The 27,815-nt window shown below is 44.0% G+C and overlaps 1 protein-coding gene across 2 annotated transcripts in view; it reads right to left on the bottom strand.

Annotated features, from left to right (window-relative positions):
• Nucleotides 1–312: 312 nt before the first annotated feature.
• pcdh1a (protocadherin 1a) overlaps nucleotides 313–27,815 on the bottom strand; it is a 68,642-nt gene continuing 41,139 nt past the window's right edge. For both annotated transcript variants that reach the window (XM_028984620.1, XM_028984619.1), the window contains exons 4-5: nucleotides 21,221–21,440; nucleotides 313–4,270 (exon numbers count right to left, since the gene is read on the bottom strand). In XM_028984620.1, coding sequence (XP_028840453.1) covers nucleotides 3,897–4,270; nucleotides 21,221–21,440 — 594 coding nt within the window. In that variant the 3' untranslated portion in view covers nucleotides 313–3,896. The remainder of the gene's footprint in view (nucleotides 4,271–21,220; nucleotides 21,441–27,815) is intronic.

The raw sequence follows: 27,815 nt of genomic DNA on the forward strand, positions 1-27,815 counted from the left end.
TATGACTCCCAGTCAATGGACCGAGCTCCACATTAGCGAACCCATTATTTATCAATGTGAAGTCAGAGAGTCGAGAGATACTCGATTGTCCAGCTCCAAACAGGCGGTGGAGGAGTGGAAGGAGTGAAATCTCTTTTCTGTAATGCAGTTATTTTGTAAAGGAAGAAAAAGAGAACAGGTTCAATCAATAAATCTCACAAAATGTAAAAGCTTTCTGGAATATGCAGTAAAATTAGTTACTTCCAGCAAAAAAAAAAAAGAAAACAGCAACTTATCACACAAAATTTTCTTTATTGTTTTTTTTTTCCCGAACATTTTTATTACAAAGTTTTTTTTTTCTTTTTTTTCCATGAGGACAAGGGGTCTTCTCATCATGCCAAGAACAGAACAAAATAAAACACCGGAGAGGGAAGATCAAACAAACAGGTAGGGGTCAGACAATCCACAGTTCACAACAAATATAAAATCTGATAAAGCCTCTGGGGTAAAGGGGGTGGGGGGTTTTGGTGGGGGGTGGGGGCCAGTGATGATTACAGTGCAGGCATAAAAACGGCCACATTCACACCGACTCGGCGAAGATCAATCCAACCAAGGCAAGGTGAGCACATCTCAATAAACACTTTACAATTTTTTTTTTAATATGCCATCGACTTTTTGTCATATGTATATATATATATATATTATTTTTTTAAAAAGCTTCACTTGCATGTACATAAAACTGTACAAAAAACATGGCATCACAAGCATTTGTTCCTATAAATATAACCAACGATTAGGATAACAACTGTGTTACTCTCCTGCGAAGACTTGCTTCAAGGCAGCTGTCTTTATTTCTGGTGAACTGTGACGAGGACGGGTTGTGTGGTGAGGTTCAGGTTGTCTGGATCTAGCAGGTGGGGGGAGGCTGGGAGAGGGACATCAGAGAGAAGGATCTGCGACGGTAACCTGTACTAATGGTTTTATTTCATCAAGAACAGTAAACAGTTTTCTACCAATCTTTGGATTTCATGCTAAACTCACTGCCTGCCTGACAGCACACATGAGGGGAGGGTGGAGACCTATGTACAGTAAAAAAAAGAAAATTAAATCATCCAATGTTTTGCCACAAGCAGTGTTTGTTTCCCTGTGTACAGAATAATTATATTTATTGGGTTTCATTTTTTGTTTATATATATATTTTAAAATAAATAAATAAATAAATAAGCAGTGATCTGATCACATCCTCGACTAGGAACAGCACAAAGATTGGAAAAAGAGTGAACACCGAAACACATTAAGCAGATAGAAAAAACGTCGGCATCAGGGCCAGTCAACGGTCAGTATGTGTCCCGAAATTCCTCCTGGGCTCGTTTCCTGTGGTTCGGGGCATGAGTTGGAGGAGGCGAAGGTGCCTTGATTCAGATTCGTGTCTGTGGTTTGTGAACAGGACACCACGCAGAAGTCAAAACGCTGGCTTCTGGCTGCCTGAGAACAGATTCCAATGTGAATCTTTGAGCAACGTGGCAGAGTGAACGTCTACAAAAATGATTGTAACGTGGTCCTTTTCCATGGTCTCATCCTCACTGACAACGAGCCTCCTCAAAATGCAGGCTTTGTAACCCTGCCAACTATCTTGACTGCAGAGCCAGCGAGGACCTATTTGAGGAACAATATCAAAGCTACAGTCAAACTAACATGCGACCATCATGTCACCCCAATATCATTAACGTTTTTCTAAATGGGTCTAAATCACTCTAGATCACTGGTTATCATGTCTCTCATGGCTACACTGGCCTCACTATTGGTGTCTAACACGGGGTCACTCAACCCAGAAATCACACGAGCTATAGGCACAGCCTTTCTGCACAGCCCCGGGGCCAAGTGAGGAGGAATAATAATGACGGATAATGACTTGTTGGATATATATAAATAGTCACAGTCACTAAGTGGCTTTGAAAACAGGATAATGTGCTTTGTTTCCTCAAGGCGGGATAATTGCTCGCCTTAATCATGGCCATGTCCAGTAATTTTCATATATCTCTGCTTTAATTATTCACCGCGAGGTGCCGAAGGCGATGCGATGAGGTGAGCGCTGCCTGCTTGTCTTTTCGCTGGTTGCCATTACGGGCCCGGGTTAACTGCAACACTCTGTGCTTCCTCGGGGTGTGCTTGCACACGGCCCTGCACTTGACTCACCGCTCACCCTAATTATAGGAAAATCCACCCGGGGACGGTGAGTAAATACACGGAGCCTAGGCTGATATAGTACGAAACGTTGCCTGATATGCAGGGGGCGGGGTCACTGTGATATGAGCGTGCTCGTTCGTCCGAAGCCGGCCAGCAAGCACAACTGATGTTTACCCCACTGAACAATATGCCGTGATGATAATGATGACGATCACTGTGAAGACGATGATAATTCTGGCCAACCAGGGTGCGGCCTATTGACGGCCACGTGACAGCTACAGGAACGTGATGTTCTGTTCCCCAAACTGTGGAAACACGTGACCTTCTCACAGCTGATAATACACAACGGTGAACGAAGAAACAGTGCACTCCATTTTCCAAAATAAAATAGTCCTCGTTTCATTTTTTTTCTCATTGTACTGTACCTTTAAATAGTAGCAGTTAATGACTTGTTTCATGCAGAAGTGTGACATGCCAATGGAGTCAAGCGACTTTCTTCTGGAAATTTTCCAAATAATCTCAACATTTTTTTTTAAGGCATTTACTTTCATGTCGTGTTCACCAAAGTATTACTTCCTGAAGAAAAAAAAAGGAGACCAATAATTCCACAGTTCAATCTGAGACATTTCTGGCCTGGGTAGGCCGAGGTAGAGTCTGTGGAGTAACTATCTGGCTTGTCAGGGACACACAGCCCACGTGGGGGGGAATGAAGAATGGAAAGAAAAGCTACAGATTCTTTTAAAAGGTGACCTTATCACAAGTAGCTTGTGGTTCTCATGGAGTCGGGTGCTATGAAGAGGCACATCTTGAACGCTGTACTCTAGGAAAACAACAGTGCTGGACCCGCTCTGGAGTGGATCACAGCCAGCGGATGGGGAGGCGAATCGCTGTGTTGGGCGTCCACGTAGCGAGAGGAGAGAGGGTCACAGTGTCTCAGCTGAAGTGCCAAACACACGTTCTGCTGTTGGAAGCAGGACTGTCCATGAGAGCAGTGTGGAACGATGGTGGGGAGCATCACGGGAAACCTCTGAGAAATTGTCACAAGTTGAGATTCCTTTTTACGCCACTCGTCCCTGACACCCCCCCCCCAATCGAAACGTCCCAAAAGAAAAATCTCTCTATTGTGAGCAGCAGCAAATAAACTAAGAAAATGGGGGAAAAAAAGGCTCGAATGATCTTGGAGTTTCATTTTTTTCCCCAGTTTGAGCCAGACAGAAATATCCTATATGTACATATTACAAATAGTATATTTACAGCATCGACTGAGTGATCAAAAGCGCTTCCTGTCTTCCTCGAAGTGGCGCTCTGATCCTAAGGTCTAGATCACCTGGGTATGGCACTAAACACACACCACACTTTTATTTCCCAAAAAACACTCCACTTGCTAATGAAGCTAAAGCTAACCACCAAGGGTTGGCTTTTTTGTAATCGTTGATGGTAATTTTTTTTTCTTCTTCACCAAGAAATAACTATGAAAAACTAAACACTCATATAAATAGAGAAAGAAAAAAAAAAACAAATAAATAAAAAATATTGTACATGAGTACGTATTCCATGATTCACAATCAAATGTCACTACTGAGTAGCTGTAGCAGTGGTTTTATTGTGTGTGTGTGTGTGGGAGTTTGTTTCACTCCTCAACATGTGTGTGTTTGTGTGTGTGTTTGTACGTGATTCTCTTGGTCATAAATCTATCAGAACAGGACAGGGCCCAGATGTGGTTGGCATTCTCACAGGTAGATTTCTCGTTTGGAGGTGTGGTTGGATGGTGGGCTCGTGGGGGGATATTCAGAGGCCACACTAAGAGGAACCTCCTCCAGTGGGCAGTCCTGGGTGGGGGCGTGGCCACTGCTGGAGTAGGCACTGCGAGAAGGTGGTATGCGTGACCTTTGCTCCTCCCCTCCTCCCCTCGCACTCCCATTGGCCAGCCGTCCAAGACTCCCCCTTTCCTGGTAAGGCACAAACGTGGAGAGCTTGGGTGGGTTCCTGGTCTTGCGGACTGGCGAGGGTTGCCCGGGCATCCAGCATGCATCTGAATGGCCCAGTTCGCTGCACTCCTGAGTGCAGTTTCCTGTCATGGCCACATCTGGAATGGATCGGATATCTGTGAGGACAAAAAAAGTGACGTGACCTTATTAATTCAGAAGAGAGGAATGGAACAGAGTCACTGAACACACACAATACTTCTGAAAAGTTTAGGCCAATTTAGAACTGTTCTTGTTTTTGGTAAAGAAAATCAAGAAGAAAAAAAAAACTGAAAATGTGAGACATGATTAATGTGACAACAGAAAGGGGTTATCAGAAATGGCAGTAGTTGATATGCGCTATGCAATGGTTGCTATGTGCTGTGTAGCGGTTGCTATGAGCTGTGTAACTGTTGCTATGTGCTGTGCAGTGGTTGCTATGCACTGTACAGTGGTTGTCATGAAACGTGTAGTGGCTTTGGTGACCTGAGAGTGCCTGATAAGTGTTGGGCAGTAGCTCCTTTGTGGATCCTAGTCACTGAATAATGACAGCATTAAAAACGGTTGCTATGCACTGTGCATCGTACTTGCTGTAGTGAATGGAAAGTGTAGAGTTCCGATGTAAAAAAGGTCGCCTTGAGGTTGTTACTTGAAAACCCCAGTTTCACACCATGCACCTCGTTGTACAACACCTTTTGTAATAAACATCTAATGCGCACCGGAAAAGCAGAATTGCCTCAATGTGTGACTAATGCTAACCCTGCCCATGAATGAAATTTAGGTAACTCCTTCCTATATAAGTTAGATTTGGGGTCATTTTTTGATGAATAGAGATTTCTTTTTTTTTCCAACCCAGCCACGGGTGATGCAAATGCATAACTTGGTGCCAGTCACAAGCCCGGGTAAATAGGGAGGGTTGTGTCAGGAGGGGAATCTGGTGTAATACAGTCAGACCAGGTTGATCCACTGTGGCGATTCCTAACAGGAGCAGCCTAAATAATAAGAAGAAGACTTTATATATTTCCCAATACAAATCGTATCTGTGCTATTAGCCCCGGTGCTATTTGTGTTTATTGATTTTATGTTATTTAAGAAAGCACCACTAGTTGCCTGAGTGTGTGTGTGTGTGTGTGTGTGTGTGGGGGGGGGGGGGGGGGGGGGGGGGGCTGGATGTAAAGTGTCACACTGCATAGATTTAGGCAGCAAACATTTCTTCCAATAATAACCAGGAAAGAAAAATGCATAGTATTAAAAGACAACTCAATAATAAAAGGTGAATTGAAGGCCAGTTGAATGAATTTCACTGCACTAAGTGCATGGCGCACAAATCAGCTGACTGGTGTATGCACACACACACACACACACACACACACACACACAGAGGATAGAGAGTGAAATATATATAGACACAGAGGCACAAACAAGCCCATCCTATATGTGGAATTAAACGGGATCCATCACCCCAAAGGCAAATCCATTGTTATGGCTTATTGACTGGCAGGTCTGAAATTAGTGTATGCCCCTGATTTGTGTTCCATTCCGCTCCACCTACTTAATTAAATAGGGCCAAGACCCACTGACCTCATTTTTCCATGCGGCATACTTTTTGCTATTGCATCCCATGTGGATGTTTGGGTCCGAGCCACACAAAGTTCTTGCAAATAGTCACAGCATGCTCTCTACTGACACGTGTCTCTTGGAGGCATTCTTATTCCTACTCTCTCTCATTCTCTTTGAGTGGCATACTTCTACCTTTTGCTGCATTGGAGGACAAATGATTAGCAGCTTAAAGGATACAATAGGCAACTGTCTACCTGAAGGCAAGGACATTGGCCTTGGGAAAACACTACCGTTAAACCTGAATACCACATGGCAACAAAAAATGTGAAAAAAAGCCCTTCCAATGACATTCTCCAACAAAAAAATAGTTCAAATTCCCAACTTAAACATGCCTGGAAACACATGGTGGCCACGGAAAATAGATCGAAATGAGAGCAGAATAGGTTAACAGAGAAGACTGTTGCTATAGAGAGTCGACAGACAGCGATGGGGCTTGCTTTATTTCCTCACAAACCAGTTTTCAACTGGAACAGAGCTGGGATTAAATCATCTCTGCCGCTGGAACAAACACATTAGGGTTTCAGTTTGTGTTTGTGTGTGTGTGTGTGAGTGAGTGGCTAATGCAGGGAGGGAGACAGACAGAGAAAAAAATAGGAGGTAGTGCGGGAAGGAGAGAAAGGCCGAGGGAGAAGGTGAAGGAGGATTGGGTGGAGTGTGGCGCTGCCAACTGTCTGGCTTGAAGGGGGAGGCTGATGGGATTTGAAGAGTAGGTGATTTGGTTTGGAAGAGAAGGTGACTCAATAAGGTTTTCTCTTGCTGAGAAGCACATCCTCCAAGCATTTGGGTTAGCCTGCCAGGAGAGAAAAAAAAAAAAACTTCCTACATGTTAAAGCAGAACACTATGATGCTGCTTGGCAGATCATCCTTTACCTTCTGGCCAGTATGGTCCAGCGAGAAAAAGAGGGCAAAGAAAAATGCTAACACTTTTGTCCCATAGCCTTCTGGCCATAATGTTTATCTTCTCTGTTTCATGTCCCTTCCTTCTGTAACACCAGAAAGCTGAATAATCACATTTGCATATGTACGAATGGGATGGCCAATGATAAGATTATTTGGGCTGTAGTACATGGGATGATAGGATAGGATTATATAAGGTAACTGACAATGGCTGCAGAGGATGGGGCGGGGCAGAACAGGGGATTATGGCATGGTATGTACAGTGTGCAGTAAGACTGGATGAATCGTAATGGGTTGTAGGTTAGGAATAGTTGACCGAACAACATGGTAAGGTTCAGCACTCTATAATGTGATTTTTTGCCTTTATATAGGCCTTAGTGGTCCTCTCATACTGTATACTGAAGTCTCTTTACAAAATTTAGCCTTGGTGTGAGAGGCCAAAGTCAAGTCAAAGTCCACTTTATTGTCATCTCACTATACACAAGTACACAGAGAGAGGAGATTACGAAGCTTTGTACAAAAATAACACACAACACAAAAACATGACAAGGAACATTGTGGACAAAATAGTGCAGATGAAAGACTGAATTACAGTCACTTTGCGGAACTGTCTGTAACTTTAAATGCTAATAAGGATGAGAGAGGTGGGACAAGGAGCAGAGCGGCTTTTAGAAGTGAGCGGGCATTCGCGGAAATGACGTCATCAACACAACTGCAATGCTTAGTTTGGAAACCATGACGATCAGTGGAGCGACTTTTTAGGGGAGGGTTAGTATAGTATGCACAGAATAGAATGGGATGAGGCATTGAACCAGGCAGCGTCGGACCGCGCTCGTCCCTGAACTGGTGGTGTAGGGAAGGAAGGATTCGTCCCTGGGTTTGCACACAGCTTGCATCAGAGCGCCAGCGGGATAGCTTCAGTGGCACGTTTCCTGTCTGTCTGATCCTGTGCCCACGGGCTTGGGCCAGGGGGTGGAGGGGGGTGCTCTTCCTGCGACTTCACAGGAGCATCGCCGCCTCGGAGTCCAGACAGCTCACCCGCCGTGTCTGAGTGCACCAGTGCGTCGTAATCAACGCGAAATTACAGGCCGGTTAGCGGACACCGTGCAGCAAGGCCGTGGCTGGCTGATATAATCAAATGAATAAAAATACAAAAAACAATAAATATAAATACGACAAAGTTGGCACATGCATTTATTATTAATCAGGTAGCCCCATGGTTAATAGTAATTGCCGATGTCTTTGTAATGTTCGCTATCAGGGCTGTTTTTGCAGCCATCTTGAAACGAGGACATGATGGAGAGCCGTGCTGTGTTGGGTGTGTTATCACACTGCGCAGCGCGCTCTAACAAGCGAAGAATAGCTGGCACATCATGTTTTCTCAGAGCCCGGGACAAAGACAAAGGGAACGAAAGGTAAGTGGAAAAAAGGGAAGGGAAGACTCATTAGTGCATGGATTTAGAAGTTGATTGTTCAGACCCCTTTAAGCACAGAAATGGGATTTGTACGGTATGGCGAACGGAAATGAATTTGCTCCAATCTCGTTCTGAGCACTGAAAGTTTCAGCAGGTGAATTCCTCGGCGGAGTCCAATTATGTGGCATGAGAGCGAATCCAGAGAGAGATGCTCTTTGAGAGAGAGCGCGGGATGCCGCAAGATGACAAGCCGCATATCCTCGCGCCGATCGAGCCGAGCCGGCCCGTCCCTCTATCCGCCCCGCCTCTGTGAAGGCCGATCTCAGCGTGTAAATGTTTCACGCTAAAGTGTAGAAACTGCGAGGATCGCAGAACATTTTGATTCATAATTGAACAAATGGTCAGGCCGCGGCTTCTCCGTCGGTGCTGCGGTTTCCAGCCTGGCAGCGCTGGCTGCTGGAGCATCGCGGCGCTCGCCGGCCTCCTCCTCTCCCATAGTTTCTGTCTGTTGTGTAATCCATCTCATTCAGCCCTCCCGCTTCCTGACAGCCTTTTATGGATGAGCAGAAGGGGTCAGCTTGCAGCTTCTTGCAGGAAGCTTTGAGATGCACTCAGGAACGATAAAAATAGCAAAGATCAGCCCGTGGCTGAGGTAAATTGCGGAGAAACGGAGAGGTGGAACAAGGAGGGGGAAAAAAAAAAAAAAAACACAATTTTACATTCGACCACATTGCGCTTTGCTCAAGGCTCGGCAGCTCACATTCTCACATGCGGGGAGGAAAAAACGACGATAATTGGCTAAATAGTGGTGATATGTTGGCGGTGTGGCTGTATTATTTGGCTGCGGTGCGCCGATATCCGGAGGCAGCATGGGCGATGTTGGCAGTGTCACTCTGCATTTACGGCAGCGTTTTTATGATCATGAGAGACTCGCCATGGAATCGTGCGATCGCTTCTTGCCTCTCTCAGGCTGGCGAGGAGGCGGCACGGTGGCACAGAGAATAGTGCACTGCCTGCAGTTCACTGGGATGGGCTCTAAAAAGCTGTCAAACGGTGACTCCGGTCCCTCCGTGCCCCGATGGAGACCGAGGAAGCACTCATTTACATTTACATTTACATTTACAGCATTTATCAGACGCCCTTATCCAGAGCGACTTACAATCAGTATTACAGGGACAGTCTCCCTGGAGCAATTTAGGGTTAAGTGTCTTGCTCAGGGACACAATGGTAGCAAGTGGGATTCGAACCCGGGTCTTCTGGTTCATAGGCGAGTGTGTTACCCACTAGGCTACTACCACCCTAGCACTCGAGTGACCAGCACTCGAGTGACCAGCGCGGGTCCTTTCGTTGCAAAAGCAGGGCGGTTGTTAGTCCACCCTTCAGTGCTTTCGCCTGGCCTGTTCCTGGGTGATGCGATCGGGCCCGGAGGTGGCAGAAATTGTGCACGTGTGTGTGGGCTTGGGAGGAGGGGGGCAGTGAGGATGCAGGTGACCCCCCCCCCCCGGAGCCGCTCCGTGATGTCAGGCTCGTCTGCCCGAGCTCCCCGAACAGATGGAAGGCACCTGCTCTGTGACTCGGCGAGGCTCTCCACTACTGCACTGCAGGGAGATATAGAGGAGAAGAAGTACCGCAGGCCAGAAGTCAGAGGAGAACAGTGGGAGGTTCATCAATATGAAGTAAATCAAGTACAGACCAGCGTTCCTGGGAGTCCAGACTCCGGAGGACAGGGGGATGCGTAACGCTCAATCAGCTTTTGAGACAGGGGTGTACTTGCTGAGATCAGAGCTCAGCTTATTTTTATTCCCTCTCTTTTCACTGTTCTCTTCACTGTACAAAACCAAAGAATCCAGAACTCATCATTGTACTTGACTAAATGCAACTTGGTCCCTGACAGATGATGTTTCAGAGCACAGTGAATAATGTGTATTGAGAAACACCCTGGATGTGACTCTTTGGTCACTTTCCTTCTTCAGGCAAACAAAATGTGAAAACACGCTGGAAATAGGATGTCAGATCTGACTCCAGCGGCTTTATTCTGATGGAATAAACGATGTGGAAATAATTAGGAAAAAAGTTAGACTAGCAAGGAGAAGAAGGACCAGCCAGAATTGATGCAGCTAGTATTTTTTCCTGTTTGGATCTTACTGTGCCATTTTTGGTGAGCACTGTTATAGCACTGTCAAACTAGCTCTTTGTTGCATTGTGTCATATGATCCTGCCTTTCACCCAGATGCCATACTACATAAAGAGACAAGTAATGACTGCAAAAAAAAGAAGTGAGAATTAAATGCTGAGGGAGAGAGGTAATGGACTGTACACAAGGCACGGGGAGAGGTGGGAGAAAAACAGAACAGGTTACAAAAAAAAAAAAAAGAGAGAATGATAGAGGACAAGAAGAAAATGAAATGAGAGGGAAGCAACCGCATGTTCTATATGATCATCTAATTACCTTCCCCAGCCTCGGCAGGACCCCTGCTGGTGTGGGGGCGCAGGCGAAGACTCACCTGTGCACTGAAGGGCCTGCAGCTAATTTGCCACTGATCATTATAGCCACATCCGCTCTTTCCCCACGCCATCACATCCCAAGATAGCCTTATCACCAGGCCATCTATGGGCTTCAGCTCAAACCCCCCGCTGGTACCACACACATATAAAAAAGATCTTCCAAGTCCATTAAGAGAAGTCATTTAAGAGGTATATATAATGGACATATCACGGAATATATCTGTGCCAAATATTGTGTGATTAGCAACTGTAACTCCATAAATCTGTAAACAGTTGTGAAAAATATTACTGTTTTAAATAAAATATTCTGTAAATGTATCTGTTATTTCTTTAATAATAAAAGGATACATAAAGTATTACATTATATTCACCACATTCTAAAAGTAAAAAACTCAATTGCACAGTGAACACCCTGAAAAGCCCCAACCTGACAGTAGTGACAGAATCCAGTCCAGCTTTCACAGTCAACACAACTTGACTTGGTTTTGCATGATGTAACATTTGGAAAACCTTTGAAGGAAATTGCATGTAAGTAGCAGCCATTGGCACAAAATGCAGATTATGTGCAATCGTGACATTCCGGCATGATCGGGGCAGGAATCTCAGCCACTCAGCCAGGATTATTGCTGCTGCTGTCGTTGATCTGCCAGAAAAGCATAATCGTTTTATCTTTTTTGGGGTTTGTTTTTCAGAATTTTTTAAGTCAACCGCTGTGCATCTGACACACAATCCAAAGTCAGCTAGTTAGAATGATGAATAACAACTAACAACCACATTCCAGCTGTTGCGGCTAACAGTGCGGGCCCTGGCTTGACGTGTTACGAGGCCGCGGTGGACCGTGTGGGCTAGGTTATGAGTGCAGAGTCTGCAGAAAGAGCCGGGCTGCAGGAGAGCTCCAGAGACATTAAACGTCCATCAAAAAAAAAAAAAAAAGAATGACTGTTTCATTTCAAATTCAAATTTCCTCACGCTGTTAGTATTCCCTATAGAGGGGTTTGCCGGGAATATTGAATTATTATGTTTAATGCCAAAAAGCTTGAGCTGCGGAGCAGAGAGTGTTTAAAGCTGTCGTGGTAGAGCACTGTCACTGTCTTGTTATTGCTGTGGAACAAAAAGAAATCTTAGCAGCTAACACACAACCGTGTGCAAGAAGCTACACTGTGTTAAAGACAGATTAGCAATGACAACACATCTCTGGGGGATCTGTTGCATGGAGGTGTATTCGTCACACACTTTCACACCCCCGCTTTTTTTCGTCCAGAACTCGAGCCTGGAGTCACGTGTGCCCATTCCCCCCGTGGCACTTCTTCTTGTGCACTGTCCTGCGAGAGACGGGCGCAGGCCCTCGCAATCAATTCTACTAACAGGCAGGAACTCTGACAAGGCCCAACGCCATCTGTCTGAGCAAACCCATGCCCCGCAACGCCACGCCACGCTGGCACCCGGGCAAAAGCCCAAGCTGGCACCCGCAAGACAAACAAGCCCCCTCAGACTCGCACTCTGTTCCTCAGTCTGTCTCTTTCTTCACTCGCCCGCTCTCGCACACAGGCACCCAAAATGCACGCATGCACAAGCCACATATAGGCTTGATGCGTCTGCACCCCGGGAAAGGTCCGCATTGGCATGGGCCTGACAGCCACCCACACTGTAAAATGCTGACATTTCATAGTAATAAACAGATGTGAGGCAGACGATGACAAAGAGCAGGACTTTAGAGTGCAAAATCAATAAGACAGTGACGAGGAACATGGGAGCAAGTTAAAGGAAGAATAGAAAGAGGCCAAGTGACAATGGGAGGGAAAGAAGGAGAGGGGGAGAAAAAAAATGACAGGAGACTTCAAAGAATCTGATATGTTATTAGGCCCCATTCAGCAGCGAAACATCAGAGGAAGAGGAGGGGGAAAAAAATCACAAAGCATGACTAAAGTTCCTCATCATTATGCAAATGCCATTTTATTCCATTTTATCTTGCTCTCTCTTGTCCATATGTGCATCCACTCCTGCTGTGGCATCAAAGCGAAGCCTTGCTCTCCAAGACCGTCCACATGCAAATACGTCCATCTGGGGTAAACACAGAGCAGAGCACGGCTATAACTGGCCCGGCTGATGCCAGAGAGAATGACCCCTCCCCACTTCTACTCACGAGTCCACCAGGGACCTGGATCAGCATGCTGCTACGGGTCCAACTGCCTTCCGAGCCACGCCATGTGTGCGACCCCCGTCATGACTCATCCCAGACGCCAGAAAGCATCGTGCTGGGGTTCATCTGGGACCTGTGTATGGTCCCTACTGGGTTTGTGTATGCACCCCACTGCACTTCATTAGTGACCTGGGAAAGGGTCCTAATAGAGTTCCCTTCCTCTTAGGCTATGTGCCATGAAGCTAAACCATACACAAGGAGAGTCTGGCTGGGGAAAATTAATGGATGTCACCCAGTTTGCCTCCTCCAAACGAATAATTCAACAGAATTCAGCACAGACTGTGTGAAAAGATGACTAATTAAGCGCTAGATCCTAGAAGAATTTAAACTAGCTATTAATAACCCTACACATGTAATAAAGTTCTGTCAAATATAGTAATAGAAAATTCACGATTCAAGGAAATTCATGATTTCCCACAAATGTAATCATTTTAACACCTGAAAGGGATATGTTAGTTTTCAAAAATGTGTACACTTCCTACTACATCCCTTATGTAATTAAAATACTCAGCTCAGCTCTAAATGTCTATCTAGAACTAACGGCATTTTCTCGTCAGATAATCTTTAGACCCTAGCTTTTTTAGTTTGTACTCCAGATTTACCTAAGTCAAGGTAAATTAGTCACAACAGTACAGCAATCCGCATTTAGTCTAGTTCATCTATTATATCTAACTGGTGTGCATTCTTGATTTTAAAAATGATGACATTTTGTCATTAGTGAACGTATATTTATTTGACATGAATTCGTTCACCTCATTTACCAGCAAAATCCCTCTAAGGTGTAGCTGCTTAGAAAGCTTGCATGTGAGAATGAAATTCAGACCATTTTTTTTCTTCAATTCTGTTTATCACTACCCTGGGCTTTCCTGTCTGCACAGCCCTCTTCTGCATCAACTGGGCCATCTTGCTGTATCACCCAGGCATTTAAAAGCTTCATAGACTTTTGCTTTTAAACTCAACTGCAGAGTGTTTTGAAACACCTTTTGGTGTTGGAGCCCTTTCCCTTCAACATTCTTGTGAATTTTTCAAAAAAAGTTCCACTGTTCAAAGAACATTTTTTCAGAAAAAGCAGTGCCTCCCATTGTTATATTCTTATATGAACACAATTCTTTTACAGTGAGTTGTGATAGATGAAACATGAATAAAGGCATTCCAGAGATGTTTGGTTTAAACCAGGCAAAGGCCTTTTCAGTATCAATGTAAAGTTCTGAGAATTGCAAGAATCAAATTATGGTTCACATTTCTTAACATCAAGGGATGTATAAGTAGTCATGCTCTAAAAGCATGATCACGTTTGTATCTTGTACAAGCCACATTTTCAATTTCATGTTCGTATTTCAATCTATCAATATTTTTGGAGATACTTTTGAAGATATAATTGGAACTTATATTCACATTTAATTTGTCATCAATATAGGAAACCAGGTAACATCCTGCAACAAAAAAATGGTGCATTCATATAAAAATTTCCTCCTGCAAGGCACATTAAAAAATTATGTTCTGCACAACTTGAGATTAAACAGACAAGCGTCTCAAGAACAAGAACACACACAAAAATAAGGCCATTGGATGTTAGAGGCATTTGCAGATCGGCGTTCATAAACTGTGGATGCTGATAATATTAGCAGGTTTATGGGAACATTATGCCAAAATACACAGTTCAGAAACAGAGAGCAATGCATATTTCTGTCACTTAGCATTTATGCCTAAACAAATGAAATATCTGAAACCACCGAAGACACAAAGGCGGAAAAATGGCAGATCTGACAGCCTGATGTTCGATTAAGACACGCCTTGTCATGCCCTTCATAAATGAGAACTAGCACTTCACCATTTCTAATCAGAATCAAACATCCATCCCATCCAGAAGGATGAGTCATCAGCGCCAAATCCCTCTCGCACATTTTCATCTCCATCCGTGCAACCCGCCAAAGGGAAGAGAAAAAACAGAATAGGAGAGCAGTGTTACCCAGCAGCACATTGTTCACCTGCTGTCACTCGGCAGTGGAATGAGACGTAGCTCTGCCAGTTTTACCGCACCTGAGCTACCAAATTAAATGAGCCTAATTCAGAACCCCTGAACCTCTCTTCACGCCCGCAAACTCCTGAGTGATTCCAGCATCTTAATTAAATGAATAAACACAAGAAAAAGTCATCTGAAGTGTCTAAAGCCCAGACGCCCTCTGACATGTGCACTTTAAACACCTACACAAAATAGGCTAAATGCATAGACATATAATCCTTGTGTTGAGCATTTGTAAATTGATACCTTGTGCTTGTACTAGACCTTATTAATGAGCATTTTATAGCTCTCTCTTTTATATATATATATATATATATATATATATATATAGAGAGAGAGAGAGAGAGAGAGAGAGAGAGAGAGAGAGAGAGAGAGAGAGAGCGAGTGAGAGAGGGAGGCCGTGTCTGTGTGTATATATATATAATAAGAGAGAGCTATTTCTTTTTCACCTGCATCCCTGAAACATGATAAATAACAGGTCTTGGCTTAAAAGTCGAAATTAATTTAAGTTAATGGACACTGTTCTTGAGAGGAGAGACCTCTGTGTCAGAATGCATTGCCTGGTGCCGGATCAAGCCAATTAATGCAATTCAGTGGTCTGTTCACAGAGCTGCGGCAAAGTTTTATAACGACCAAAACACTTAACTTTGCTGTCAAAGTTTCTTAAAGTCACTAGCTCTTATTGGCCAACATGACTTCTTTTCCCTTGATGGCAGACAGATTTTCACAGTGTGAACATGAAATAAAAAGACAGTAATTAAGGGGGATGGCAGCTTTTAATTAAAACTGGAAGAATTTGTGCAAAATACTCATTAAACAACAAGTCATATTTTCCTGTCAGACTTCTGACTCTATCTTCTGACCAGATATGATGCGGATTTGAAAATATGACATTAATGCTTGTTCTCACTGCATGGTCAATGAGGAGAACAGACTTCACTAAGAAAACACAGGGCCCTCTTTTGCATGGCGCTGTTTGGCACAGTGGGATCCTCTAAACACTGCATGTCATTTATGACTTCCCACCTACTTGTGCATAAGACCCAAGACTTGAGACCTTCAAAACCGGGCCCTAGGTTTGTTGTTCCAGCCGGTGGGACTTGGGAAATCAATATCTACAGCTCATGTGATGTGAGACTCAAACATGGCATCACAGACCTCCACAAAGCGAGAAAAGCCCACTGCCTCAACCTTCTCTTCCAAGGAAAACAGCCAAGAGGAAGGATCGCAAGGAACCAGGCGGCTTCCGTCTGCAGTGGTGAATCACAATCTTGGACCGTTCACACAAGCACATACGCACTGTCCCTCTAGCCCTCACTCAGCCCATGGCACGACTGCACCACCCACATGAATCTCATCCCTGATCAAATATACATGGCAAAACCAGGGATCAGCATAGGACGCCGGCAACTCTGATGGTTCATATTACACTGCTGCCACAAATGTACAAGAAACTGAAAACACCGGCAGTAAACCTGTCTATGAATTCTCTTACTGGACACCATTATGAGGCCTACTAAGCAATTATTTTGCCTAGAATATGCAACATGCCTATAATAATACTACACTGTTCTAAGCAACTTTACATTCACGTATATGATTTATTTGTGATTTATAATTTACTTGTAAATGAAGTGCATATAACATTGAACGTTGTTCTGCCAAAACAGCTTAAGACATTCTTTATGTCCTGTGAATTATTCCTTTTTTTCCCCAGCACCTCCCACATTTTCTTGGTTGGACGGAGACCTGGGGACTTTGGATTCTGAGAAGGTACTTTGAACTCTTTGTCATGTTCCTCAAAGCATTACTGAACGTTATTTTGCTGTGTGGCAGGGTGCCACCACCATCAGGGAATACTGTTCCCATGAAAGGGGACTGCACGGTCTGAGGGGGACTGTGGGTGGTATGCGTCAAAGTCACATTCATGAAATCCCTAAATAACACCAGCCTTCTGTTTTCTCTGTATCCTGAAGATGTTTTGGACAATTATTTAGAAAAAGACACTTGCCAATAAACCAGATGACCACAAAGTCACAGGTTCAAATGCCACTTACTACCATGATGTCCCTGAGCAAGACACTTAACCCTGAATAACTACTAATTTATCAGATGCCCTTACCCAGAGCGACTTACAATCAGTAGTTACAGGGACAGTCCCCCTGGAGACACTTATGGTTAAGTGTCTTGCTCAGGGACACAGTGGTAGTAAGTAGGATTCAAACCTGGTTAAGTGTCTTGCTCAGGGACACAGTGGTAGTAAGTAGGATTCAAACCTGGTTAAGTGTCTTGCTCAGGGACACAAATGGTAGTAAGTAGATTTGCATTTGCATTTGCATTTATGGCATTTATCAGACGCCCTTATCCAAAGCGACTTACAATCAGAAGTTACAGGGGACAGTCCCCCCTGGAGCAACGTAGGGTTAAGTGTCTTGCTCAGGGACACAATGGTAGTAAGTGGGATTTGAACCTGGGTCTTCTGGTTCATAGGCGAGTGTGTTACCCACTAGGCTACTACCACCCTATTTGAATCTGGGTCTTCTGGTTCTTAGGCAATTGTGTTACCCACTAGGCTACTACCACCCTAGTGGGTGAAAGTTGCTCTGGATAAGGGCGTCGGCTAAATGCCAGAAAGATAAATGATCTGTTAGACCTATGGAAATTGTTACATTTGCACACAATTGCTTAGTTGTTTTAAATTTTATAGATTTTTTTATAGATTTTTGTGTACACACACACACACACACACACACACACACACACACACACACACACACATATATACATATAGATATATAAATGTAGAATTTTTTTAAAACATTTTTATGCATCTGTTCAAATTCTTTGCTTTCTTTGTTTTCACGTTAGTTAAATGCAGTGTTTTTGCCACGAGTTTAAAATGGACCCCTATTTGGAAACAAGTAAACACAGCCGACAGGTAATAAATTAAATCCATTGAATATTGGTTTATTTAATCGTTCTCGTATCAGGGACATCATATGAAATCAATAAGCCGCCCGGCTGTGAGTTACAGTGATTCCTTTGCAATTAGCTCCGCTTTGCAGTGTGCCTTAAGTGTACTGGAATCACTGTATAACCAAACCCTCAGGAGGCTTATTGCTTTAGCACAATGGGCAGACCAATGCACGGTGCAGTGGTTTTACACATCTCACTGCATAGGGTCTTTGTGTACCGCCCGTGTTCACATGCCTCTCCTCTGGGTGCTTCTGTTTCCCCAGTTCACATCATTTGTAATGTAATGCCTGACTAGCCCTAAGTGGAAATGCTCTTACGGTAAATGTAGGACACGGCGGCGTTTAATTAATTGATGGAAAATGCACTAATGATATGTTGACCTTTCAATAATGTGATTCTGTAAATTCCGACGACTGCACTCAGCGCTTACACAAATTTCGCTCTTGCATTCCTGTAGATGTCTGCTGATGATACTGGTTCGCTGGTTTGGCTTAGTAAAACTTCTGAGTCGTAAATTGTAAAGCATCAATCATTTCTAGTAGATCAGAGTTTCCCAAGAGACAATCAGTCTCGATCTTATTGTTCAGAAGAGTGATACTAATTTCTAAGCTCTAATTACCTTGGCATCTACATGCATATTGACTTCCTTCCCACACTAGTCAGGGCAGGTTTTTAATTAGTTTACCTGAACATTTGCCAACAATAATATGCTAACCTGGTATAAATGACACGGCAAAGATAGATGGTTGGTAATAAACCCAGCTAACCACGGCGAAATATTTTATTTCAGTTCCTTTATTTGTTTATTTAGTTTATGGCAAGAAAAAAATGGCCCTGCACAGCCAGGGGCTCCAAACTACACTTACCTCAACACTGTACACAGGAGATGGGGGCAAAATTGAGAATCAATGCTTATTAGACACTAGATAAGCACGGGAGGCGCCTACAGCCAGAAGGAGAGGTGGTGTTCATGTCTTTAGCGTGGGCTGCAAAGTGCAGGTCTGGGATTTAGGGGATTTGGGGTTGAATGTGTGTAACGGGGCGGAAAGGGGGAGGGGGGCAGCAGAGTTGCCGGTTATTGTGTACGTTCGGCTATATATGAGCAGAGGAGGCGGCCACTGTGTTAAATGCCAAGAGCATCGTTTTCAAAAGGTGAGCGCTCCACAGCCTCGGGCACTAACAAGCAATCCCATCACCCACTTGGAGAGGTGCGAAAGGAATGGTTGCAGTGGATCAGGCAAAAAATAAAAAATAAAAAAATCTACCACAGACACTTTATACTGACTGACATTATATATATCAAAAAATGTCTTTACCACTGCCGCTGTCACCCTCAGACATTAAAAAAGTTATTATATATTTATTTTTTATGTTTTTGTTCACGATTATTGCTCCACCATGGGCCACTGACACCATCAGAAAATGGAGATTTCGCATAACCGAGGGCCATGGCAGAGCTGGGTGAACACCCTGCAGGGCAGATATTTGGCGGCTCTAAGTCGGAAACCACATATTGCTGTTCACTCAGCTTAAATGCGGCAACACATACAGCACTCGCCCCCACCCCCCAACACCCCTCCACCTGCCAATCATCCCAACAGCACACAAAAAGCCACCATTGGTCCTGCCTGTCACTTGTCTTCAGGTGGAAACATGAATAATGGGCGTACCATTAACAAAAATAAATAAATAAAAACAACCTCCTCTCCCTCTATCCAGATGATTGTTGCAGGGAGGGGTGGCTTCTGTACTCATTTTTCATCTGTCTTTCAAAGGCTGCCACGTTCAGTCATCATCCCTTGGGTGAAAATCACATTTTAATTAGGTCTATGTTCTGGTTAACAGTTCCTTTCCTTCTCTCCCAGGCCCGGCATGGACGGCCCGGAGCGAGCGCACCTCTGTCAGCCCGAGTTGACGCTCCATCGCACAGCCCGTTCTCCCCATACACACCACCAGCGGATCTTTTAAATGTTCTATATTCCAGCCAACACTTGCAAAGTTTATCCAAGTCATTACACTCAATGGAGACAATGGAGAGGGGAGTGGGAACATTTTTTTGGTAATAACAACCAAACAATAAAAATAGGTTAAAAAAAAGTAGTGACAAAACAAACTGACATTTCAGCACCTAAAACGTTCCGCTGCTTTCTGTCGAAATGTGTGGATAACAGCCACTTCCCACATGGGGTTTCTGATGCTCTGTACAAGCTCTGCAGGAAGCCATGTTTTACAGCATGGTGAAGAAAGCGACAAGGGCGGATAAAAAAAAACAAAAAAAAAAACAGACAGACAGTCAGAAAGATTTTTGGACCCAAACGTCTACAATAACGAAGGTCTACGGCAAGCCGAAGGACAAGGGAAACCTATTTGTTTCATTTGGAAAAATAATTTATAGTGAATTTTTGGCATTCCAGCAGTTTCCAAAGCCCCTGAACAACAGATATAAACAAAAAAAAAAAAAAAAACAACAGATCAAAAATCTTTATATGGTCATACCAGAAACATTTTGTCAACACAGACAAGTAAATAATTTCCAGGTAGATCATCTTTGCATTAATATCAATAATATTGGGAAATGTAATCGGAAATTATTAACCAGTTGTCTGGAACTGAAAACACAAACGGACAAAAAAAATCCGGTTCAGTGGATGGTTTGTGTTGTGTTGCTGTATGGGTTTATCAGTGTATATTAGTTAGATATCACTTTATATACTTTTATTTTTATAAGACGATGGTTTGTGTCTGTGCAATTTTTTTTTGGTTTGGGCGCGTTATGTCTGGTTTTAAGCCTTCGGACACCGCCGCAGAGCCGATTTGGATAGTTGCTCGCTGGCCCTTGCGAATAAGGCTGCCATTTGACACCGTGTGAGCAGTTTGGCTGCTGTGTGCATTAAGGATTTTTTTTTTTTTTTTTGGACTGGGCCTCAGTGGACGCTTGGCAAGGAGAGGGGAACAAAAAAAAATGTTTACAACCAACACGCTATTGCCTGGGCAGATGTCAGGCTGCAAATTTATTTCCCGTCCAAACGCTCCATTAGGTCAGGTTTTTTAATTAGCACACTTGCGTGAGAGGGTCATTAAGAATGATTTGGGGCCCTGATGGAGAGCTTGCTGATGGGATGTAGGCACTGCTGACTCAACGCCTGACATGACACACATTTATTTGCCAGCGCCAAAGCAAAGAAAACAATAAAAAAAAAAAAAACAGCACAAAATTTACACCCCTTGATGGCGGGACGTAGTAGTCCTTTAACCTGACCTTTAACCAGGCAAGATGAGGATGATAAATCTACAATGATCTAGAATTAAAAAAGAATGTTTTCTTTTCAAAAGAACTTAAATTGATTATGTTCTGTTTTTTTTTATTACTTCTATAATAATAATAAAAAAAAAACAGTGGTTGTGTGCGTGTTACTTTATGGCCTCTAAGCTGGGATGGTTTAGAACGTCTCACCAGTCTCGGGATGCTCCATCTCGCCGATGCTGCCATCCGGGGTGGTCCTCTCGTAGTGGTCTTCAGGCAGGGCCAGCGGCCCAATGCGAGGTCCAGAAGAAGACTTGCTGCTCGGCGTCTCAGACTCCTCCAGGCCACTGTCATAGTAACTCTGTTGGGAGGAGTCCTGCAGATCTTGCACCGGATTGGCAGTAGAGAATGTCACCCGGCGATGGGGAAGCTGGAAGAGAGGGAGGAGGAGGGGGTAAACGCAGGGCTTTCAGTCATAAGAATCTAATTATAGCCACTCAAAACTAGGCTAATTGACCACCAAAGTGGCCTTCAGGAAACAGAGCAGACAGTAATGTGTTTTCTTCCCTGAGACCCTTAATGAGGCAGAATTTAGCTAATTTACTCAGCCATATATATATGTGTGTGTGTGTTTGTGTGTTTAATATGTATATAAGATGAATATAAACGTACAAAACAGTGCAAAAAAGCATCTATATAGCATATAGCATCTTACATGCCATAAAGAACTCTCTCTCACACACACACATCTCATAAAACAGTGGAAATCACTGATTCTGCAGGAAAAGAGATTTCTGTACCCTGAAGCTGGGAGGGCAGGTGGGGATCGATAAGTGAGAACTGTACTCCGCCCATCCGCTCGGCTGCCTGAGCACATGCCCTGGTCCCATTACCACCCGCCTCACCAAGGGTATAAAAGCCTCATTAACGGAGCCATTTAGAACACACACACAAGCTATTTACACCGTGCTTTTAGCGGGGGCAAGAGGCTTTTGGCCTTTGGTTTTGCTCCTATTTATTTATTTATTTATTTATTTATTTCTGCATATCCGTCCATCTGTCTGTTTACATTCTTTATTTCCAGTTTCGTTAGACGGTAGCAGACGTTTCTCGTCGCCACATCTTGCGCAAGTCACCCCTGTGTCATGACACTGCTGACATCCCAACACGACGTTGCCAAGCTGCTGGCGTGTGCGCCAGCCTGTGTGGCACAGAGCAACTCAGGACCACGCTCCCCTGGCACGGACTCCGCTGCTCGGAAATGACTACTTATCACCTTTCTCTGCTTACGCGCACATACGGCCCTGCTACCAGATGGGCTTTGTGCTCAGTAAGAGCTCTGTGTGTGAAGGAATTATTGTCTTGCCTCTTTCTTTAATGCGCTTCGGCCTTTACTCCTTCAATTCTGCATTTTCTCTTTAGAAAATTCCTTTTCCTTTTCTGTTTGTTGTGTAAAATAAAAGAGCACTCTGTGTGTGTACATGTGTGTGCACCATTTCATTTTTCCAGGTTGCCAGTGCAGGCATCATTTTAACGTGCAGCCATCGTGCTGTACAGGGAATTTGTTTACTGCGCCTCGTGTAAAAATGCGTGGTTTTATTTGATTTTCTTACTGTAGGGCCCTGTGGTAAATCATCTGATTTTGTCTGTCTGGACATGTTTCTCCCCTTCAATGCCGATGATTACCATGCTTATTATGACATTTCAATCAAAGCCATTATATTAAAATTAGAGTCATCACGAGAAACTTATGGTGGATCTGCGGGAGCGTGATTAAAGGTCTCTGAGGCAGGCACACAGTTATTTAAATGTAAGGGGGGCATTTAGTTGTTTAAATATGGATTCTCGCTTAAACGGCTCCTCTAGGCATCGCTCCAGAGAGTCAGCAGTTTCCCTTAGCTATGCAGATGGGGAACAGATTCCCTGCTTTTTAAGTCGGAGCACAGATCCTGCTGCCGGGACCTTTCCAGGCTGGAAGAGAAGCTGGCCGATTCGAACCTCTGGTTTATCTGATCAAGCGAAACCTAAACACAGCGTACAATTGTATGCATAGGTGGATTGCTGCCAGAACAAAGGCAATAATAAGAAAGTGGTGGAGGGCGGCAGAGGGATGCTGCGGGGTTCACGTCTGCAGCAGCGTGTGAGAGAAGGTGTGTATTTTGCTCAGTGTTCTATTTCCCCGGGACTTGAAACAAAAACCGAACAAGAAGCACAGATGCTTAAAACTCAGAGACCAAAAACTAAGTCTGAGGGGGGAGCACCTGCAGGCAAACTGAATCTACAAAAATGGATGGATGCCAACTCAACTGTCTGAAGAAGAGAACTGGGTTCTATGCAAGGGTGATGGATTGAATAATTAAAGTTTTGGGGAAGCGGGCTGTATGTGTTATATACACACACACACACACACACACACAATATTTGGTATGACCCATGCTCAACAATTTAAGGACTGAAACATTCACAGGCACTTTCCCCTCCAGGCCAATATGAAAAATCCCCAATCTCTCTGGCCTTGGTCATTTTACGAGTTACTCCAGCTTGAATTCAAATGACATTTTTTCTTCCGTTTACAAAAAAGCTGGGCTTGGCCATTTTCTGATGCTGTTACTTTTTTTTTTTTGCAATGGTAATGGTAATGCACCTTCAAAATATTTGACCAAGTCTTTGCCCAAATGCCAAGCTCACTGAACGTTTAATGGAAGGTTCTAGGGTCCCCCATGACATTGATCACTCAGTAATGTCTTTTGTATTTTGCCAATTTTGTTGAAAGACCCTCTAATGAAATGCATTTGAAAATGTGTCACATTAAAGGGACAATGTGTAAGATTTGGTGGTAATGAGCAAATTCACATTCATTCAAATAGGGGTCAGAATTTCTCGTCATAAGTAACAAAAATGTACAGTTCATCTCATGTTAAGCTGATTTTGTAAACTGATTATGTAATTGAACTATATTTTTCGCAACACTACTCATTCAATTATGCCGCATACGTGGCAACTTTGTCACATTATGAACAAGGCAATTGTACGACTGCACCATGAATGCATCAGAACTGTGAATGCACAGAGCTTGACACACACATTATAAATATAATTATTGTGTGAAGGTCAATATATATCAATTGTGTAGATGAATGTTTCCAGTTCTGATAGAGGCTTTCAGAAAGTGTATTGGTGCCTCACTTGGTCTCCTCTTCAGTCCTGTGCGTCACTTGACTGCAAAACTGCAGATATCAGAGTCTTGTATTTCCGTTTTAAATCTTTTTAAAAGTAAATAAAATTTCAAACATCTTGTTTTATGGTGGCAGAATTACTTACTGCACTGGCAGCCATTTTCTCTGTTTTTAACCCAAAGAGCTCTTGACATGTTTTACCTTAAATTGATGTGACATTTTGGCAGCCTTCAACTTTGTTTATGATTTTGAGGTTTAGATTCTCCTCAAGCAGAGGTGCTGTGCATTTGGGGTAATGATTCAGGGTGCTCCAAGTTTCACTCTGGTACAAAATATCTGGAGTGCCTTCAAGTGTTTTATCAAGGATTTCTACCTATCAGAGCCTTACACAAGACCCACAATTCACTGCAGTGTAACTCATGAATCACCCATTCAAACACTTTCCAAAAGAGGAGGGTTCACATCAGGGCTATTCAACTGCGGGCCTTCCAGTCAAAGCAAAGTATTTTATTTGTGTTTTATTTTATTCGAGTATCTTAAAAGGCTGAGTCTGAGTCCCATTATTAAAATGTATTAATCAAGAATATATTTCCCCATCACTCTGTCCCCAACCGATCATATGCATGTGAGTTGGTGTCATTTGAGGTTTCCGAAATGAATTTAATAATACACAAATAATAACTTGAAAGCACGTTGTAAGTCGCTATGGATAAGGGCGTCTGCCAAATGCGTAAATGTAAATGTAAATGTAAATTTGTCATGGGTGGTAGCAGCGTAGTGGGTGACAAACTTGCCTAAGAACCAGAAGATCACATTGTTACATTTTCAAACTCCACTTACTACCATTTTGTCCCTGAGGAAGACATTTAACCCTGAGCGTCTCCAGGGAGACTGTCCCTGTAACTATTGATTGTATGTTGCTCTGGATAAGGACACCTGCTAAATGCCGTAATATAATGTAAATATATATACAATACTGACATCAAAGGGTAATATGAGCATCAAACATCAGTGCCATCCTGTAATATATTTGCCTTTCCAATCACTTCCATTATGACTGACATTACACTAGAGTAGGCCTATTTAACACAGGAGGCAATTTTAATCCTAATACATGAATATCACTTTCTATTCACTGTAAATATTGCAGCAAGTAAGGATATTAACTCTACTGCATTGAGGATATTAAATATAATAACTACACTGCATGCAAACATAGCTGTGAATATCAACAATATTCTCCCGGCCAAGTACCATGCGTACCACAGTTTGAGAACAAATGGAATTGAGTAACAAATATAAAAGGAGGGTAAAGGTGGAGGTTTAATTTTTGCAGAACGTGGGAGCTGGGTGTGTGACACCTGTCAATCATCGTTTTGGACATTTCCTTTAAAGCTTTGTTCAAAAAAACAATTATGTAATAAATAATTACAATAATTCTTTGGGACCGTTATGACTTTAGCAGACATGCCTTTTATGCAAGTTTTTGTTAGCACCAAGCCCATATAGATTCATATTTAAATAATAACATCTTCATAACTCAGATTGATTTTCTCAATATCTGTTTACTGATACATTAACCATTAGCCTCAAATTTCATGATGGTTTACAATGGCAATTACTGTAGACAAATAATACCGCACTAGAGAAATAACACAATATGGGTAGATGAAGACAAATACAATATTTTGTGCCTTAATTAGTTTTGAAACAGGAGAGTCATGCAATAATCTGGGTTGTCTTTCATTCAGGCAAACACTGTACTACAAGAGAAAGTGAACTGATTGACACTGCGATGCATAGCAAGCACAGCGCACACAATGAAATACGCTCCCTGCATTTAACCTAATACCTTTGGTATGACAGGAGCCCGGGGAGCAGTGTATGGGGGAGCAGTGTACGCTGCTTTGCTCAGTGGCACCTCAGTGGCACCTTGGTGGTTTGGGATTTGAACCTGCAACCTTCCGGTTATGAGTCCGCTTCTTTTCCCGCTAGGCCACAGCTGCCCCACATAACAGGCAAATGTGTACACAGAGGGAAGTCCCTACTCGTATGTAGGACAGTTCCTTGTAATTGAAATGTACAAATCATTTGCTATCCTCACTTTCTGAAGGTATTGTCATTGTGGGCAGTGGTGGCCTAGCAGTTAAGGAAGCGGCCCCGTAATCAGAAGGTTGCCGGTTCGAATCCCGATCTGCCAAGGTGCCACTGAGGTGCCACTGAGCAAAGCACCGTCCCCACACACTGCTCCCCGGGCGCCTGTCATGGCTGCCCACTGCTCACTCAGAGTGATGGGTTAAATGCAGAGGACAAATTTCACTGTGTGCACCGTGTGCTGTGCTGCTGTGTATCACGTGTGACAATCACTACACTTAACCAACTTAAATTGTGATGCGCTGTAAGCGTCACCCTTAGTGAGCAGTATCAGGGGACAGTGCCTTGACCGTCCACAACCCTTTACCCACATCTGGCCCAAGAACCTGTTGGTTTGTGATCATGATGATGTCTGCCAGGTCAAGAGGAGAATGAGAAGCATTTTCTGTAAATGAATATTAATCTGCTGTTTTATGTCGATTAAGTGAAAGTGAAAAAGTGACGTGATTGTCACTGTGGCACAGCGCACGGTCTTGGTGAGCAGTGGGCAGCCATGAAAGGCGCCCGGGGAGCAGGGTGTGGGTACGGTACCTTGCACTGCGGCCTTACCCGCCTAGGCCACCTCTGCCCTGGAGTCAGTACATAACAGTGCAATTGGACGCGGACGATAAGCAGTTCACGCCAGCGTATTTATATTGTTTTCTTCAATGTCGAATTTCAGACGTGGGAGCCGCGAAAGAAACAACGGGAAGGAGAGTACGGGGAGGGGACCGGCACCACAGCGACCGCCGCAGCGGAGGAGTGGGTGGTGGTAGTAGCCTAGTGGCCGCAAGGGGTGGTAGTAGCCTAGTGGGTAACACACTCGCCTATGAACCAGAAGACCCGGGTTCGAATCCCACTTACTACCATTGTGTCCCTGAGCAAGACACTTAACCCTAAGATGCTCCAGGGGGGGACTGTCCCTGTAACTACTGATTGTAAGTCGCTCTGGATAAGGGCGTCTGATAAATGCGGTAAATGTAAATGGATGGTCAGGCTGTGCTTGGCAGACAGTTGATTCAAACAGTTTATTCAACAGATACTTCACCCAACAAAGGCCTGTCCTGGAGAGGCGCTAGGTGTGGTCCAACGCGAGAGGACGGGAGGAGACGCTCCGAGGCTCCGCTGCGAGCGGCCGGCCGGAGAGCCGCTGATTCATTCACACCATTACTCCCGCGCCCTGTCAGACGAGATGGCGCAAACAGCGCGATCCGTCATCGGAAGTGGCACCGAGGTCCCCACCGCTCCCTGCTCCTGAACCACCATAATGTTGGGCTTCGCTGTGACAACGCCGCAGTTCTTCACAGCCCCGCCATCAAGCCTCAAGCGCATCATTTTCCCGCATAAGGAGCGGCGTCTGGAAGGGTGGTCTCAGCTCTCCTCCCTTCTCAGTGCCTCTCGACCCAGGTCCCGGAGGACTCCAACCTCCCGCGTGTTCTTCTCACTCCCCGTCTCGCGTCCCCCTGCCGGCCGGGTCTTTGACTCTTTTTTTTTCC

The sequence above is a fragment of the Denticeps clupeoides genome, chromosome 6 (assembly GCF_900700375.1).
Source record: "Denticeps clupeoides chromosome 6, fDenClu1.1, whole genome shotgun sequence".
Taxonomy (NCBI): domain Eukaryota; kingdom Metazoa; phylum Chordata; class Actinopteri; order Clupeiformes; family Denticipitidae; genus Denticeps; species Denticeps clupeoides.